Genomic DNA, 18,888 nt, shown 5'->3' with positions numbered 1-18,888 from the left:
CTTTTAAACAGGTATCTGGGTGCTCGACTGATAGCGTAGTGGTGAGGTGTTTGCCTTGCCTGCTACCGACTGGGACAGGCCCAAGTTTGATCCCCTGCATCCCATATGGTTCCCTGAGTCTGCCAGGAGAGATTGCTGAGCACAGAGACAGGAGTAACTCCGGAGTGTCGTCAGGTGTGGCCCAAAAAATAATAAATAAATAAACAAACAGGCATCTCCCCTCCCATATATAGAAGTACTGTGTGTCCCAGCAGCTCTGTGACCACATTTGGTGCCACAAGACAGACTTTAAGTCCACCCCAATGGGGAGAAAAGCCCTAAAAGCAGAGAGCCAGGAGTGGACGGGTCTGGGGAGGAGACCGGAGAGGGGATACTGTCCCCAAAGCACAACCTAGGTGCTCTCACCAGCCCTCTGGCCTCTGCCATTTCTTCACCTCCTCAACTTCCTCTTCCAGTAAATTCTGCGGCTGGGCAGGGGGAGCTGGCAGCGGGCCGAGAGAAGTCCTGTTTCCGCAGAAGGCGACTTCCCTCCTGCCGAGGTGGGCAAAGCTGGGCTTGTGTGTCCCACATGGACCAGCTGCCCCATCTCTCTGTGCCCTCCTCCGGGTGCCCCTGTACCCTGGCCACGGATGGCCTCTGGCTCCTGGCCACCTACTTGGAAGAACTGGGGGCCGCAGAGCTCAAGAAATTCAAATTCTGCCTGGGGACAGCCTCGGCAGCGGCTCAACTGGGCCCTGGCAGGATCGCCTGGAGCCAGCTGGAGATGGCGGGACCCCTGGAGGTGGCCCAGCTGCTAGTGGCCCATCGCGGGGAGCAGGGGGCCTGGCGGCTGGCGCTGAGCATCTTTGAGAAGATCAACAGGAAGGACCTGTGGGAGAAAGGACAGAGAGAGGAGCCGGTGGGCGGTAAGGAGAGGCCACCCCCAGCTGCCCCTGGCTGAGTTGGGAGAATCTGGGTTGACTCGTGTCCTCCTTCTTGTCTGGCATCTGCATCCACTGCCCCACTTTCTCTCTCTCTCTCTCTCTCTCTCTCTCTCTCTCTCTCTCTCTCTCTCTCTCTCTCTCTCTCTCTCTCTCTCTCTCTCTCTCTCTCTCTCTCTCTCTCTTTTTCTGGGAGTTGTGGGGTTGGGCCACACCTGGCAGTGCTCAAGGCTGACTCCTGGCTCTGCTCAATCATGTACAGTGCCTGTCACAGGCAAGAAAAGTTTTGCCTTGTCCTGGAAGAGCTCCAGCAGGGCTCTAGTCCTGCCAGGAGTGATTCCTCCTGAGTGGAGACCTCCAACTGAGCATTGTCAGGTGTGGACTCAAAACCAAGAAAAAACAAAAACACAAACCTCCATTTGCATTTCAATGTTGGGTCTTGATTTTTTTTTGTTTGTTTTGGGGTCATACCCAGCAAAGCTCAGGGGTTACTTCTGGCTCTGCTCTCAGAAATCGCTCCGGCAGGCTTGAGGGACCATATGGGATGCTGGGATTCGAACCACCATCTGTCCTGAGTCGGCTGTGTGCAAGGCAAATGCCCTACCTCTGTGCTATCTCTCTGGCCTGATTTTTTTTTTAAATGTGTTGATTTCTATGTACCAACTGCAAAATGGAAGAGCCAGGGGGCAAGGAACTCATGTCTATGTATCTAATAGCTAGAAAAACACTCTTGTCTGTTGGATGGATACATGAATGGGCAGGTGGTGAATGGTGGGTAGACTGGTGCATAGATTGATGGACAGATGAATGGATGGATGGATGGATGGATGGATGATGGGTGAATGGATGAAAAGATGGATGGATGGATGGGTGGGTGGGTGGGTAGGTGGAAGGGTAGATGGATGGATTGGGGGATGGATGGGTGAATGGGTGGATGGGTGGATACCTGGATGGGCGGGTGGATGATGGATGAATGAATGGACAGATGGATGGATGGGCGAATGGATGGATGGATAGGTGGGTGGATGGGTGGTGGTGGGTAGATGGATGATGGAAGAGTAGGTGGCTGGATGTGTGGATGGATACATGGATGGGTGGGTGGATGAATAGATGGGCAGATGGATTGGTGGATGGGTAGTGGATAGATGGATGTGCGGATGGGTGGATGGGTAGCTAGATGAGTGGGTGGATGGATAGATTGATGGATGAACTGATGGATTAATGGGCAGATGGATGGGTGGATGCATGGGTGGGTGAGCACATGGATGGGTGGGTGGGTGGCAGGTAGATAGGTAAATGAGACATGATTAAGGTCTGAAGGGGAGGAGTGGATCCAAGCTGACTCAGAACTTCTGGGCTGGGAGAATTAATTCAGTGGCCGAAGACGCCAATCACCAGCGTAGGCAGCAGGCTGGGGAGTGAGTCATGAGAAGCAAGTGCTCAGGCATGTGCAGGAGCCGGAGCCAGAACACAGCGAGGAGGGCACTGGCCTTGCTCGCAGCATCCCTTAGGGTCCCCCTGAGGCCGCCGGGAGTGAGTCCTAAGTGCAGAGCCAGGAGTAAACCCTGAGCACCTCTGAGTGTGGCCCCAAAACAGTGAATATTGTGAGGAACAGAACCCTTAGAGAGCAGCTGGCTTGACTGAGTGTCCCGTTTGTCTCTACAAACCTCCTCCCCTGTCCTTCCAGATGCTATGCCTGCAGTGCTGGGGAGACAGTTGGCACGTCCTCTGGAAATTTCAACTGGAACCCCAAGAAAAGGTGAGTTATGAGCGCTGTGTTTGTTATAACGCATATAACCTCTATCCAATGAAGAAAATTAATACCCCCCATAAGACTTTTTGCTTGTTTTGGTTTTGGGGTTTTGGTTTTTGGGCCACACCCGGTGAAGCTCAGGGGTTACTCCTGGCTCAGAAATTGCTCCTGGCTTTGGGGGACTATATGGGACGCTGGGGATCGAACTCAGGTCCATCCTGGGTCAGCTGTGTGCAAGGCAAATGCCCTACTGCTGTGCTATTGCTCTAGTCCCAGACTTTTTTTGGGGAGGGGGGGAGAACCACACCTGATGGTACTCAGGGATTACTCCTGGCTCTGTGCCCAGGAATCATTCCTGGCAGTACTCGGGGGATCCTATGAGATGTCGGGGACCAAGTCCAGCTTGTCAGTGTGCAAGGCCAATGCCCTCCCCACTGTGTTCTCGCTCTGGTCCTAGACATTTGTTTGATGAATGTTTGTGCATAAGGAGAATTCTCAGAGATGGGGATTCGTGCGCTAGGATCATAGGATCTTCCAGGGCCCCCATTTCTTCCTGCATTTCATTTCTCCTGACATTTCTCAACATGCAATGCCCCAGGGGCCACCAAACCCTCTACTATGAGGGTTCCAAGCAAAGGACAGAGAGAGAGAGATGAGAGACCTTTCACACAGATCCTCTTCTATGCTAGGAATGAGCTTCCCCCCCCCCCCAATCCCTGTGTTCCTTGGCTTTTGCTCTGATTCTCATAAAAAGGAAACTCATTTTATTTTTATTGTTTGGAAGGGCATGCTTTGAGCCACACCTGCATTGCTCAGAGCTGACTCCTGGCTCTGTGCTCATCAGGGCTCACTCTTGGCATAACTTAGAGAAGATGGGGCTGGAGAGATAGCACAGCAGTAGGGCGTTTGCCTTGCACCCAGAATGGATGGTGATTCGAATCCCAGTATCCCATATGGTCTCCTGAGCCTGCCAGGAGTGATTCTTGAGTGAAGAGCCACGAGTAACCCCTGAGCGTTGCCAGGTGTGACCCAAAAACCAAAAATATATATATAGAGAGAGAAAGAAGATATGAGCTTCTGAGGATTCAAACCCAGGTGGGCTGTGTGCCAAGCCAGCTCCATCCCCCCACTTAACCACCCTGTCTTCAGCCCCTAGTAGAGAAGCTCTTTTTATGGAAAAATGGGGCCCAAAAGTCTTTATAACCATTTTAGCTCAGGGGTCACTCCTAGCTCCATGCTCAGAAATTACTCCTGGCAGGCTCGGGAGACCATATGGGATACAGGGATTGGAACCACCGACCTTCTCCATGCAAGGCAAATGCCTTACCTCCATGCTATCTTTCTGGCCCCATATATATATATATATATATATAATTTTGATTTTGGGGCTACACCTGGTGGTGCTCAGGACTCACTCCTTGCTTTGCGCTTAGAAATCACTCTTGGCAGGCTGGGGGACCATATGGGATGCCGGGGATCAAACCAGGATCCGTCCCGGGTCCTCAGTATGCAAGGCAAACGTCCTACCACTGTGCTAGTAATCTGGCTCCATTCTAAATGGTTTTTTTTTTTTTTTTTTTTTGGATTTTGGGCCACACCCGTTTGACGCTCAGGGGTTACTCCTGGCTATGTGCTCAGAAATCGCCCCTGGCTTGGGGGGACCATATGGGACGCCGGGGGATCGAACCGCGGTCCGTTCCTTGGCTAGCGCTTGTAAGGCAGACACCTTACCTCTAGCGCCACCTTCCCGGCCCCGGGTTTTTTTTTTTTTTTAATTATTTTTATTTTGGGGCTACACCTGGCAGTGCTCAGAGCTGACTCCTGGCTCTGCACTACTGGCAGGTCTTGGGGGAGAACTTTCTGGAGTTGTCGGGAATGGAACCCCAGTCTGCCTGCCTTGCCCAAGCGCAGGGCCACCTAGCTCCCTCCCCGCTGTACTTCCCTCCCTGTTTCAAGGCTTCGCAGAGCCCAAGTGGGCTCAATCAGGGTGGGCCTTCCTGACTCTTGGGACCCTGGCTAAAGCGTGTGTCACCTCCCCTTCCACGCAGATCCCGGGGAGACCTACCGCGACCATGTGCGGCGTCGATTCCGCCTCATGCAGGACCGCAACGCGCGCCTGGGCGAGTGCGTGAGCCTGAACCGCCGGTACACGCGCCTGCTGCTGCTGGGGGCCCACGACAGCCCGTTGCTGGCCCACCTGAGGCTCCTGGACACGGGCCGGGGCCACGGGGCGGCCGCCGAGAGCCGCCAGGCCAGCCTGATCCCCTTGGAGACGCTCTTCGAGCCCGACTCCGAGCGCCCCGAGCCCCCGCGCACCGTGGTCCTGCAGGGCGCAGCGGGCATGGGCAAATCCATGCTGGCGCACAAGGTAATGCTGGACTGGGCCGAAGGGCGCCTGTTCGGGGACCGCTTCGACTACCTCTTCTACATCAACTGCCGAGAACTCAACAACCGGGGGGCCGCCCCACGCAGCGCCCAGGATTTGCTCTGGGACGGTGCACCCCAACCCGGCGCGCCTCTCCCCGAGCTGTTGCGCGCGCCGGAGCGGCTCCTCTTCATCATCGACGGCTTCGACGAGCTCCAACCATCCTTGCCTGGCACTCAGGGTACCCGCTGCCAGGGCTGGGAGCAGAAGCGACCCCCGGAGCTTTTGCTCCGCAGCCTGATGCATCGCCAGCTGCTCCCCGAAGCGTCGCTTCTCATCACCACGCGCCCCACGGCTTTGGAGAGGCTCCAACGCCTCTTGGAGCATCCCAGACACGTGGAGATTTTGGGGTTCTCCCAAAGGGAGCGCAAGGAGTATTTCTACAAATTTTTCCCCGACCCCCAGCAGGCTGGCTTGGCGTTCCGCCTGGTGAGCGACAACGAACCCCTCTTTGCACTCTGCTTTGTGCCGCTGGTGTGCTGGGTGGTGTGCACTAGCCTCAAGCAGCAGCTGGAAGACCGCGAGGGGCTCCTGAGACAGACCTCCAGGACCACCACAGCCGTCTACTTGCTCTATTTCTTGAGCCTCGTGCGCCCCAAGCCAGGGGTCACCCCGAACCAGCCGCCCCCAGACCCCAGAGCACTCTGTTCCTTGGCTGCTGCGGGGCTCTGGAGCCAGAAAATCCTCTTTGCAGAGCAGGACCTGCGTGACCACGGCCTCCTCCTCGACGGGGCGGACGTGTCGTCCTTCCTGAATGTGAAGCTCTTCCAGAAGGACATCGACTGCGAGACCCTCTATAGCTTCATCCACCGCAGTTTCCAGGAGTTCTTCGCTGCCATGTACTACCTGTTGGATGGGGTGGATGGATGCGGGTCGGTGAGGCAGCTGCTGACCGAGTATGGCCTGTCAGAGCGCAGCTTTCTGGCCCTCACGGTGCGTTTCCTCTTCGGGCTCCTCAACCCCGAGCTTCGGGGTGCCCTGGAGCGCAACCTGGCCCTGCCCATGGTGATGGAACGGGGCGCCTCTGTGCGCGCCCAGCTGCTGCAGTGGATCCGTGCCAAGGCGCACAGCCACGATGGCACGCTGCAGCGGGGCGCCTTGGAACTCTTCAGCTGCCTCTACGAGATCCAGGATGGGGCCTTCATCCAGGAGGCGCTGAGCCCCTTCCAGGTGGTGGTGGTGAGCGACCTGAGCACCAACCTCCAGCACGCGACGGCCTCCTTCTGTGCCTGCAGCTGCCGCAACTTGGTACTGCTGCACCTGTACGGATGCGCCTACGGGGCTGACGCGCAGAGCTCGCCCGGGGAGCTGCAGGATGGAGGGGACCAGCAGTGAGTAGCAGCCACAGGCTGTCCACACTCTGACTGAGTTTCTGCTGGCAACAAGGGGCACGAGGGGGAACAGGTGTAGGGTCCAAGGTGACACCTGAGTCGGCGCTGAGAGTTAGAGATCACCTCTGATAATGCAAGGTGCAAAGGGGAGTTTATTTGGCTAGTCGAGGTCCAAGTCGCATCCAAGCAGGGGAGTATTGACAAGGACCCCAAGTCAAAGTTTTAATTAGGGGCCGGAGAGATGGCACAGCAGTAGGGTGTTTGTCTTGCATGCAGGAGATCCAGGATGAACCTGGATTTGATTCCCGGCATCCCATATGTTTCCCCAAGCCTGCCAGGAGCAATTTCTGAGTGCAGAGCCAGGAATAAACCCTGAGCGCCGCCTAGTGTGGCCCAACTCCCTACCCCCTAAAAGTTTCCATCAGTTTGCAGGGGTGGCGAACAGGATTTTTACCCTCACTCAAAATGGCAAAATGATGGGGCTGGAGAGATAGCATAAGGCATTTGCCTTTCATGCAGAAGGACAGTGGTTCGAATCCCACCATCCCATATGGTCCCCTGTGCCTGCCAGGGGCGATTTCTGAGCATAGAGCCAGGAGTAACCCCTGAGCGCTGCCAGGTGTGACCCCAAAACAAACAAACAAACAAACAAAAAAAGAGTTCAACCTAGATAGCATACATGATTGGCCTATATCTATTGTGCACAAATCACATCATTTCTTTAGGAGAGATGTTTCAGCTTTATCTCTGAATCAACTTTGGTTGCCTTTTTTTTTTTTTTGGTTTTTGGGCCACACCCGGTGACGCTCAGGGGTTACTCCTGGCTATGCACTCAGAAGTTGCTCCTGGCTTCTTGGGGGACCATATGGGATGCCGGGGGATCGAACCGCGGTCCGTCCGAGGCTAGCGCAGGCAAGGCAGGCACCTTACCTTTAGCGCCACCGCCCGGCCCCTTTTGGTTGCCTTTTCTGGTGGGCCGTTTCAGACCCACCTAGTTCCCCTATCTCAGCAGAATAGAAAGGATCCTGACATCCCTACTTTCCTTTGGGGGGGGTACAGTCTGTGGTTTTATCTCTGAACTGCTTCCCCCGCAATATGGAGGGGGTAGGCTGGAAAAGTACTGTGAGCCAGAATTTGGCCTCTGGTGAAAAAGGCTTCACTGGGGCTTGGGACCACCGTGGTCCTAGGCTCAGGGGATTCTGGTTCTCACACGTGTTTTGGTGTTCGCGCCAATCTGGCAATGCTCAGGGATGGCTCCTCACTTTGCACTTGGGGATCATTCCTGGAGGGCTCAGGGGACCCTATGGGATGCTGATTTGGAACCTGGGTGGGCTGTGTGCAAGGTGAATGCCCTCCCCGCTGTGCTACTGCTCTGGTACTCTTTAATGTTTCTGCTTAGGGGATGTGGGGATTACTCAGGAGATTAGTTAGGGGCCACAGATATAGCTAAGAAATACTCTTTGGGGCCGGAGAGATTGCATGGAGGTAGGGCGTTTACCTTTCATTCAGAAGGTCATTGACTCGAATCCCGGCATCCCATATGGTCCCCATGCCTGCCAGGAACAATTTCTGAGCATGGAGCCACGAGTAACCCCTGAGCACTGCTGGGTACGACCCAAAAACCACAAAATAAATAAATAAACACATAAACAAATACTCTTTGATGGGTTGGAGAGTAGCACAGCAGTAGGCCAATTGCCTTGCATGCAGCCAAACCAGGACGGACAGTGGTTCGAGTCCCGGCATCCCATATGGTCCCCCGAATCAGCCAGGAGAGATTTCTGACAGCAGAGCCAGGAGTAACTCCTGAGTGCTGCCGGGTGTGACCCAAAAATAAAAAAAAAAGGGGGGGGGCTAGAGAGATAGCATGGAGGTAAGGTGTTTGCCTTTCATGCAGGAGGTCATCGGTTCGAATCCTGGCACCCCATATGGTCCCCCATGCCTGCCAGGAGCAATTTCTGAGCCTGGAGCCAGGAATAACCCCTAAGCACCGCTAAGTGGTACCCAAAGGCAAAAATAAATAAATAAATAGGGACTGGTGAGGTGGTGCTAGAGGTAAGCTGTCTGCCTTGCAAGCACTAGCCAAGGAAGGACTGTGGGTTCGATCCCCTGGCGTCACATATGGTCCCCCCAAGCCAGGGCCAATTTCTGAGCGCTTAGCCAAGAGTAACCCCTGAGCATCAAACGGGTGTGGCCGAAAAGACAAACAAAAAAATAAAATAAATAAATAAATAAAATAAAATAATGGTCCTTTCTGAGCACAGAGCCGGGAGTAAACCCTGAATGCTGAGTGTGACCCTAAAGCCAAAAATAAAATAAAATAAAAAAGGCAAATTGGGCCAGAGCACAGCGAGTAAGGCATTTGCCTTGCATACAGGTGACCTAGGTTCTATCTCCCGAAATCCCAGATGGTCCCCTCAAGACTGCCAGGAGTGATTTCTGTGCGCGGAAATAACCATGAATGGGTGTGGCCCCAAAACCAATATAAAAAGTGCTTAATGCATTGAGACCCTCTAGGGTCACACTCCATGTTGTCGGTGACCCAGCCAGCTCTGTCTCTCCATTACACAGCCCCGAGAAGAGCCTCCTGCCCAGTGCCTACAGCTCGCAGCTCGCCATGGCGCTGAGCGCCAACCCGGGCCTGGTGGAGCTCGCCTTATACCGCAATGCTCTGGGAAGCCGGGGGGTGAGGCTACTGTGTCAGGGGCTCAGACACCCCAACTGCAGGCTGCAGAACTTGCGGTGAGTCTGGTGGCCCTGGTGTGGAGGGAGGCCAGAAGCCCAGTCCTGGAGGCAAGAGCTGGGTGGGGTTGCTGCAGTGCATGAGGCCTGGGTTCGACCCTTGGCGTTGCTGGTCCCCCAAGCAGGACCCAGAGTGATGCCCGAGTACCACTGGGTGAAGTGCCAACTCCCACCCCACACCCCCAAAACAGCATAGGTTGAGGGGTTGTTTTGTTCAGGACACTGTCAAAACACCAATGACTTGGGGCCGGAGCCATAGCACAGTCCAGAAGGAGTTTGCCTTGCACGCAGCTGACCCAGGTTCAAACCTGGCATTCCATAGGGTCCCCAAGCCTGCCAGGGGTAATTTCTGAGCACAGAGCCAGGAGTAACTCCTGAGCGGCACTGGGTGTAGCCCAAAAACAAAAAAAAGGGGAGGGGGGAGTCAGTGTGACCCTGAACGCCCTCTTCCTGCCAGGCTGAAACGCTGCCAGATCTCCGCCGATGCCTGCCAGGACCTCGCGGCCGCCCTGGGCACCAACAAGCATCTGCTGCGCTTGGACCTGAGTGGAAACAACCTGGGCGCGCTGGGCCTGAGGCTGCTGCGAGAGGGGCTGGGGCGCCCCGGATGCCGCCTGCAGACGCTCCAGTGAGTGCCCCCCCCCTCCAGCCACTCTGAGGGCAACCCTGTGCCTTCGACCAGCACCTTCGGGTGTGACTCAAAACCAGTAATAATAATAATAATAATAATAATAATAATAATAATAATAGTCACCAGGGAAATAGCACAGCAGGGAGGGCATTTGACTTGCATGTGGCTGACTTGAGTTTGATCCCCTGCGTCCCACATGGTTCCATGATCCTGTCCGGAGTAATTTTTGAGCGTAGAGTCAGGAGTAATCCCTGAGTGCTGCCTCAAAAAATGGCAGTGTGGGGGCTGGAGAGATAGCATGGAGGTAAGGCGTTTGCCTCTCATGCAGAAGGTCAGTGGTTCGAACCCCGGCGTCCCATATGGTCCTCTGAGCCTGCCAGGAACAATTTCTGAGCGTAGAGCCAGGAGTAACCCCTGAGCACTGCCAGATGTGACCAAAAAAAAAAAAATGGCAGTGTGGCCTAAAACATAATAATAATATTATTATTAATATAATATAATATATTAATATATATAATATAATTATATTATATATTATAATTATAATTATATTATATATTATATAATTATATATTATATAATTATATTATATTAATATAATAATATAGCCGCTGTGCTCTCTCTGGGCCCGACCGTTTGCCTTTCATGCAGAAGGTCGGTGGTTTGAATCCCGGTATCCCATATGGTCCCCGGAGCCTGCCAGGAGCAATTTCTGAGCCTAGAGCCAGGAGTAATGCCTGAGTGCTGCCGGGTCTGACCCCCCCAAAACAAACAAACAAAAAATTAAAAAAAAAATAATAGGGGGCCAGAGCAGTGGCACAAGCGGTACGGCATCTGCTTTGCCCTCGCTAGCTTAGGACAGACCGCGGTTCCATCCCCCAGGGTCCCAAATGGTCCCCAAGCCAGGAGCGATTTCTGAGTGCATAGCCAGGAGGAACCCCTGGGCATCACCGGGTATGCCCTCCCCCCAAATAATAGGGCCTGACTGTAGCACAGCAGTAGGGCATTTGCCTTGCATGTGGCAAATCCTGGATGGATCCTGGTTCGATCCCCAACATCACATCCATATGGTCTCCGGAGCCTGCCAGGCTGCGATTTTTGAGTGCAGAAACCAGAGTAACCCCTGAGCACCACCAGATGTGGCCCCAAACCCAAAAACCTCAAAAATAACCACCACAATAATAATGATTAGAATTGCCAAAGCAAGAGCACAGCGGGTAGGGCGCGTGCCTTGCACATGGATCGGGCATTCCACCCCTGAGCCTGCCAGGAGGAGCGATTTCTGAGCGCAGAGCCAGGAGTAACCTCTGAGCACCACCGGATGTGGTCCAAACAGCCCCCCTCCAAAATCCAAATCATCAAAGTGACCACACAGGAGTGTGGGCTTTGTATGCACAGCAGGTGCGGGTTCCATCCCCTCCTGTTTCCCCCGCCTCCCCTTCTCCTCTCTGTCCTCTTGACTCTGCTCTTGGCTCCAAGGTTGCGCAAGTGCCAGCTGGAGGCGGAAGCCTGCCTGGAACTGGCATCCGTGCTCGGCGCCAACAGCCACCTGCAGGAGCTGGACCTGACGGGGAACCCGATGGAGGACTCGGGCCTGAGGGTGCTGAGTGGGGGCCTGCGGCAGCCACTGTGCCGGCTGCGGGTCCTCTGGTGAGTTCGGGGGCAGATTCTGCCTTTGGCTGTTTGCCTTGCAGGAGACCCACTGGCTTTGACCCCGGCAAGCCTGCTAGGAGTGATTCCTGAGCACAGAGCCAGGAGTGACCCCTGAGCACCATTGGGTGTGGCCCCAAAACAAACAGAAAAGAATGAAAAAAAAAAAAAGAATTAAAGGGGCCTGAATGACAGCATATTATTTGTGCCTTTGCCTTGTACATGGCCAACTTGGGATAGACCCAAGTTTGGACCCCAGCATCCCACATGGTCCTCCAAGCCATCCAGGAGTGATTTCTGAGTGCAAAGCCCAGAGCAACCCTGAGCACCGCCAGGTGTGGCCCAAAATCCCAAAAATTAAAAATAAGAAAGAATGGGGCTGGAGAGAGAGAGCATGGAGGTAAGGCCTTGGCCTTGCATGCAGAAGGTCGGTGGTTCAAATCCCGGTATCCCATATGGTACTCTGAGCCTGCCAGGAGCGATTTCTGAGTGAAGAGCCAGGAGTAACCCCTGAGCGCTGCCGGGTGTGACCCAAAAATCAAAACAAGAAAAGAAAAAGAAAAAGAAAGAAAGAAGGGGCCAGAGCAGTGGTGCAAGTGGTACGGCGTTTGCCTTGCATGCGCTAGCCTAGGACGAACCGTGGTTCGATCCCCTGGCGTCCCATATGGTCCCCCAAGCCAGGAGCAATTTCTGAGCACATGACCTGGAGTAACCCCTGAGCATCACAGGGTGTGGCCCAAATAGCAAAGAAAATAAAAGTAAAAGAAAAAGAAAGAAGGGGTCATGGGCCCAGAGAGATAGCACAGCGGCGTTTGCCTTGCAAGCTGCCGATCCAGGACCTAAGGTAGTTGGTTCGAATCCCGGTGTCCCATATGGTCCCCCGTGCCTGCCAGGAGCTATTTCTGAGCAGACAGCCAGGAGTAACCTCTGAGCACCGCTGGGTGTGGCCCAAAAACCAATATATATATATATATATATATATATATATATATATTATCATAGCGATAACACAGCGGTAAAGCATTTGCCTTGCACGCAGTTGACCCAGGACAGACCAGCTTCGATTCCCAGCATCCCATATAGTCCTCCAAACCTTCCAGGAGCAATTTCTGAGCACAGAGCCAGGAGTAACCCGAGTGCCACTGGGTGTGGCCCAAAAACCCAAAAATCGAAAATAAGAAAGAAAAGAACTAAAGAAAGCAGAAACCTAAAGAGGTGATGGAGAGTTGATCTGTAGCACAAAGGTGCCGCCACAACCCACTTGGGTCTCATCTCCAGTGCCCCATGTGGTCCCCTGAGCATCGCAGGGGTGGCCCCCCCCCCAGCACAGAGCCAAGAGTCATCCAGGGGTGGTGGGAAGCGCCCCCTTTTGGGTTAGAGAGAGACAGATTCTGACAGCACTGGGCTGTCTTTGCAGGTTGAAAATCTGCCAGCTGACCTCGGCAGGCTGCGAGGATCTGTCCGCAGTTCTTGGGGGGAGCCCCAGCCTGGTGGAGCTGGACGTGAGCCTCAATGTCCTGGGGGACCCCGGGGTGCTGCTGCTGTGTGGAGGCCTCAAGCACCCCCAGTGCCAGCTCCAGATCCTCCGGTGAGTGCCCCCATCTGCATCCCAGGCCCTACCCAGTTTCACCCTCAGCTCTTTTCCTCCCTGGCTTCCAACCTCTGCTTTTCTGTGCTCCCAGGATCCTGGGGACACCCACCTTCTCTGCTTCCCCAGATTCCCTCCTGATCCTGATCTGGGGTCGCAGAGCAGGAGAGATTCAGCAGTGTGATGTGGGAGGCACTTGCCATGCACGCAGCCCACCCTGGGTTTGATCCTACTTAGGGCCCAAAGCAGAGCCAGAAGTGAGCCCTGAGCACAAGACCAGGAGTCATCCCTGAGCACAGATCCACGTGTGATACCTGGGCCCAGAACCAGGAGTCAGCCCTGAGCAGAGACACACAGAGGCCATTTTTTTTTTTTTTTTGGTGTTTTGTGATTTGGGGGGCCACTCTTGGTGGCACTCAGGAATTACTTCTGGCTCTGAGCTCAGAAATCGCTCCTGGCAGGCTTGGGAAACCATATAGGATGCTGGGGATCAAACCAGGGTCCCTCCTGGGTTGGCCACTTGCAAGGCAAACGTCCTACCACTGAGCTATCTTTCTGACCCCCACAAAGACCATTTCTTTCTCTTTTTTAGTTTTTCTGCAGAACCCAGCAGTGCTCAGGGCTGACTCCTGATTCTGTGCTCAGGCTGGGGAGGGACCTTATATGGTGCCAGGACTTGAACCTGGTCAACCTACTTCAAGGCCAGGGTGTGTTTAGGGGGTTCAAACTGGGTGATCCTGCACACTCCTGGTCCAGTGCTTGGTCTGCTCCCCAGTAGTGCTCTGGGATGTATCTTGGATCCCACTGCCCTGTGCTCTGACCTTGAGCATGTCCGTCCTTCCCTCTCCTTTTATTATTATTTTTTGTGGGGGAAAACTCCAGTGATGCTCAAAAGGTCTGGGGTAGTTGGGGTTCCCCACCAACCTGATATGCTTGGGTCAGAGCAAGCAGGGGGCAACACAGTCGATGCTGCTGGAACCATGCAGCCTCGGGGGTCCCCCTGGGAATCAAATCTGGGCTTGGTGCACCCTAGACAATCGCATTAACCCTTGTCCTGCACCCCCAGCCCTATCCCCCCATTCCTGTCTGCCTTCCTCCTCCTTCAATCTTGGGCTCATATCCTGCCTCCTCCCTCGAGAGACCCCCATCCCTGCCCAGTCTCTGGGGATGCTCCTTGTCTTTGCAGATTGGGAATTTGCCGTCTGGGCGCGGCTGCCTGCGGGGCTCTGTCCGGGGTGCTCCAGGTGAACCCCCACCTCCGGGAGCTGGACCTGAGCTTCAACGATGTGGGAGACCAGGGGCTGCGGCTGCTGTGCGAGGGGCTGAGTCACCCCACCTGCAGGATCCAGAAGCTGTGGTGAGAGGGAATCCTCTGGGGTGACGGGGATCGAACCCGTGTAGGCCTCGACCAAGGCAAACGCCCTCCCGGCTGGGCTCTCGCTCAGACCCAGGAATTTCCAGTTTTCCAGTTTCTTCTTCAGCCCCTCAAGTTCCTGCACGGTTCCCCCAGGCAACACCAGGGGTCGCCCTTGAGCGTGAAACTAGGCCTGGACCAGAGTACTGTCTCTGAGGGAACCCCAGTTCCACACTGTCCCAGGAAGAGTCACCCCTCAGGAAGGGACTCCTCAACTGGGGGTCCAGCCACTGTCCATTAAGTGTTTTCAGTGTTTGAGCTCTTTCAGCAGTGTTCAGGATTGACTCCTGGCTCTGCTCTGGACTCCAGGCAGTGCTCACGCAGGGGTCCCTGCTATGTGCTTGGGGTACACCTGGTCACCATCACCCCGACCTAGTGTTCTGGCCCGTTGTGGGCTCTGCATGGAACTGTAGGTCGAGGGGAGCCCCCTCAGTGCCGCCCAGTCCACTCACTGGCCCGTCTGTCTCTGCGCCTCCTGTCCTCTGCAGGCTGGACAGCTGCGGCCTCACGTCCAAGGCAGCTGAGAGCCTGTGCGGGGCCCTGGAGAGCAGCTCGACGTTACGGGAGCTATACCTGACCCACAACGCATTGGGGGACAAGGGGGTCCAACTGCTGTGCCCTGCCCTTGGCCTGGCTGCCTGCAAGCTCCGGGTGCTCTGGTGAGAGGTGGGACAGATCGGGGTTCAGGGTGGACTGGGGGAAGAGGGACGCTCTGTCCTGGGCCCTCTGGATCGCCTCTGAAATCTTTGCTTTCCTCTGGCAGCTTCAGACCCGAAGGGTGGAGCGGGCTGGGGGTTGGGAAGGGTCCCCGAATCTTGCAGTGGCTCAGGGGCCAATTCCAACAGCTACTGACTTTTTTTTTTTTTTTTTTGGTTTTTGGTTTTTGGGCCACACCCAGTGACGCTCAGGGGTTACTCCTGGCTATGCGCTCAGAAGTCGCTCCTGGCTTGGGGGACCATATGGGACACCGGGGGATCGGACCGCGGTCCGTCCAAGGCTAGTGCAGGCAAGGCAGGCACCTTACCTTTAGTGCCACCGCCTGGCCCCCAGCTACTGACTTTTGTGGCTGTTTGTTTTGGTTATCGGACCACACCCAACAGTGCTCAGGGATTGCTCCTGACTGCTCAGGGGACCCTCTGGGGTGCCAGGCATAGTACCCTGGTTGATTGTGTGCAAAGCAAGAGCCCTCCCCGCCGTGCTGTGCTGTCACTCCAGCCCCATCAGCTACTGATATGGGAGAAAAATAGATCAAGGTCGCTTTGCTCCTTCTCTCATCTATCCAAAAAATAAAATAAAAAAATATATAATATAAAATAATGCACATAACAAATATGTATCATATATTAATGTTACATACTATACATGTAATAAAAATTCTATACAGGCCAGGGGACCTTGAGAGGAGAAAAGGCACTTGCCTTGCTCGCAACTGACCCAGGTTTGATCCCTGGCACCCCACAGGTGTCCTGAGCCCCCTGATCACAGTCGTGAGTCAGCCCTGAGCACCTCCAGGTGTGGACACTCAAAACCAGACATGAATAAAAAGAAAGTAACAATCTTTTGGGCCACATCCAGCAATGCTCAGAGGTTACTCCTGGCTCTGTGCTCAAGACTGTCTCCTCCTGGTGGGATCTGGAGGGGTTCCAGGTGCAGGGGTTAAAACCTGGGTTTACCAACTGGAAGTCAAGCTTCCTCCCCTCTGACCCGTCTCTCTGGTGCTTTTGGGGCAGGTGAAATGAGTGACGGCCTGGCAGGGGAGGACACCGGCCTTGCAAGCAGCAGAGTAGGGTTTGAGCATTGACACCCCATAGGATTCCCTAAGTTCCTCCAGGAGTCAGCCCTGAGCAGTGTCAGGTGTGGCCTGTAAAAATAAACCAGAAGTAGAAATGGGAGCAGGGATGAGGGGCCCAAGCTGGGGAGGGGGTAGGGTGGGGTCTCCTATGCTGACCACCCCTCAATCCTTGCAGGCTCTTCGGCATGAACCTGAGTCGAAGAACCCAGCAGCGGCTGGCAGCGTTGCGCCGGGCCAAGTCTTACCTGGATCTGGGGTGCTGAGGGAAGGAGCGATCCCCGGGGCAGACCCCGAGGACACCCCTTTTCTGCGGGGTCCCCAAGCTTGGAGCCTCGGACTACTGCAGAGTTTGGCTCTGACACCTGGGGGGGCACTGTCTTCCTGCAGAGAGCGTCCTCTGGATGGAGCATTCTGCAGGGGAGAAGCACTTGGGAACCATGCGCTGGGGGTGACCCATTTGGGACACGCCCTGACTGAGCACTGGACTTCCAGGGCCACTGCTGTCCCTCCCTCCTGCTTCCCACCAAAGAACCGCGTTCAGTATGGAGATTCAGGCCGAAGCTAGCACAGGGGTTTTGGGTAAAACCAGTTCTCACAGCATCTCACAGCCCCCCTGGTAGTGATCACGAAATACTCTGCCAGGAGTCAGCCCAGAGGACAGTGGGGTGTGGCCCAAGGCTCCCGAGTTAGAATGCTGGAGAGCAGAGCGCCCCCCCCCCCCCCTATCCTCTTAACTGAGACTTTACTCAGTGTTGGGTCCGGGTTCAACCTTGGTGTTTGGGACATTCACTGGACTCTTGGGGCTGAGTGCCGCCGGGAGGGCCTTTGCCTTAAACAGGGGTGACAAGGGTTCAATCCCGGATCCTCAGTCTTTAACCCCCCCAAAAAACCTCCAGGAATGATCCCGGGGGTGCAGTCCTGAGCACTCAAAAACCAAACCCAGGAAAATAAAGATCCCGAAACCCACAGGACTTAAAATTTTCTAGATCGATTCACATTCCAGCTGCCCGTTTGCTGATGGGATTAGAGATTAGACCACTTAAATTTTTTTTTTTTTTTTGGTTTTTGGGCCACACCCGGTGACGCTCAGGGGTTACTCCTGGCTATGCGCTCAGAAGTCGCTCCTGGCTTGGGGGACCTTATGGGATGCCGGGGGATCGAACCGCGGTCCATCCGAGGCTAGCGCAGTCAAGGTAGGCACCTTACCTTTAGCGCCACCGCCTGGCCCCTTAAATTTATTTTTTAAACATATTTGGGGAGTTAGTGGTTTGGAGGGCCCTGGAGGTCAGTCTAGTGTTCGATTTCTATCCCTGGCTCCTTGAATATAAAATCAGAGCTTTTCCCTAAAACCTTTTCCCGTCTCCTACCCGGGCTCTCAATTTCTGCCCAAGAATCCACTAGATTCTTACTCCCCAAATGCCGTTAAGAACTACATCCTCTGAAAACACAAGGGCAGGGGGTGTCCCAGACCTACCACCTCCAATTCTTTTTTTTCTTTTTTTTTTTTTTTTTTTTTGGTTTTTGGGCCACACCCAGCGATGCTCAGGGGTTACTCCTGGCTGTCTGCTCAGAAACAGCTCCTGGCAGGCACGGGGGACCATATGGGACACCGGGATTTGAACCAACCACCTTTGGTCCTGGATCGGCTGTTTGCAAGGCAAACACCGCTGTGCTATCTCTCCGGGCCCCACCTCCAATTCTTGAGCCTCCCATCAGCCTTCTCGAACCTGTGGGGCTTTCAATAGGGGCGGAACCGGGGGGGGGGGCGCAGGTGAGACGACCCCACAGCCGTGTTCATTTGCGGGATTAATAGCTGTTTAGCGGGAACCTCCCTCCAAAGACCTTGAACCCCCAAACAAGGACAGAATCTCCTGAACCCCCCCACGTTTAGCCCTTATCCCACGGGCAATTCAAACCAGGACTTCAGGCCACAAGCTGACTCGGGTTGGAACCAAACCAAAAACAAGGGCAGCCTTAATTTGGGCCACCCCTGCAGCTATCATGGTTGACACGCTCTGGAAAACTGATGCAGGCCCACCCAACCCGGGTAGGCCGCATGCCAACACTGGCTAGTGACCCACAATTAGACACTGCCCGACGAGACACTGAAGCACCCTTTTAAACCGGGTTACTAAGCAAACGTGGCCTACACCCACAGCTGTTATCACCTGGGTACGGTTAGGAATTCTTCCCAATCCGCCTCAACCAACCATGCCCAATATTTGGGTCTCCCAACTACGAGTTGTGGGGCAACCTACCCAGGCCAAACCGGGCACCATGAACTGATACTAGGGAACGTTGGAAAATGGTTAACCCCCACTGGCCGCTCACGCAAATAAGCACACGAAACAATCGATTAAGTTTTAAGTTTGACACATTTTACTTGCAGTACTATGAGGTGCAAAAACATTCCAAGGGCCCCACTCGTTTAGATCCCCACTTAGGGGATCCCAACCAATTTGGAACCAACGTCTGGGGGTACCATCCACCCCAAACCCACGGCGAAAACCTCACGCAGTAAGCCTTAAAATGGAAGCACTTTCCAGATTAAGTTACAGGCAAGTGTCCCCATTCTAAGGATCCCGGGGTGAGTTTCAGCACCGGTATAACAGAAGATCCCCCCCCCAAAAAATCCATGCCAC

At 54.5% G+C, this 18,888-nt stretch overlaps 1 protein-coding gene across 1 annotated transcript; it reads left to right on the top strand.

Moving 5' to 3' along the window:
* The first annotated feature begins 568 nt into the window (after positions 1-568).
* NLRP12 (NLR family pyrin domain containing 12) lies at positions 569-16,509 on the top strand. The gene is made up of 9 exons (XM_049787614.1): positions 569-905; positions 4,722-6,429; positions 9,001-9,171; positions 9,629-9,799; positions 11,282-11,452; positions 12,870-13,040; positions 14,227-14,397; positions 14,943-15,113; positions 16,422-16,509. The coding sequence occupies exons 1-9, from the start codon at positions 569-571 to the stop codon at positions 16,507-16,509; spliced, it is 3,159 nt and encodes a 1,052-aa protein (XP_049643571.1).
* The last annotated feature ends 2,379 nt before the right edge of the window (positions 16,510-18,888 follow it).

This window comes from Suncus etruscus, chromosome 14 (genome assembly GCF_024139225.1).
Source record: "Suncus etruscus isolate mSunEtr1 chromosome 14, mSunEtr1.pri.cur, whole genome shotgun sequence".
In the NCBI taxonomy this organism is placed as follows: Eukaryota; Metazoa; Chordata; class Mammalia; order Eulipotyphla; family Soricidae; genus Suncus; species Suncus etruscus.
Note: the sequence above shows the minus strand (reverse complement) of the source record. Positions and strands in the feature narration are given on the sequence as shown.

Excerpts from the sequence above, each read along its gene's own strand:
- NLRP12 (XM_049787614.1), top strand. The coding sequence starts at position 569 with ATGGACCAGCTGCCCCATCTCTCTGTGCCCTCCTCCGGGTGCCCCTGT. Across the intron at positions 11,453-12,869 it reads TGCCGGCTGCGGGTCCTCTG|GTTGAAAATCTGCCAGCTGA; the intron begins GTGAGTTCGGGG and ends CTGTCTTTGCAG. Across the intron at positions 14,398-14,942 it reads TGCAGGATCCAGAAGCTGTG|GCTGGACAGCTGCGGCCTCA; the intron begins GTGAGAGGGAAT and ends TGTCCTCTGCAG.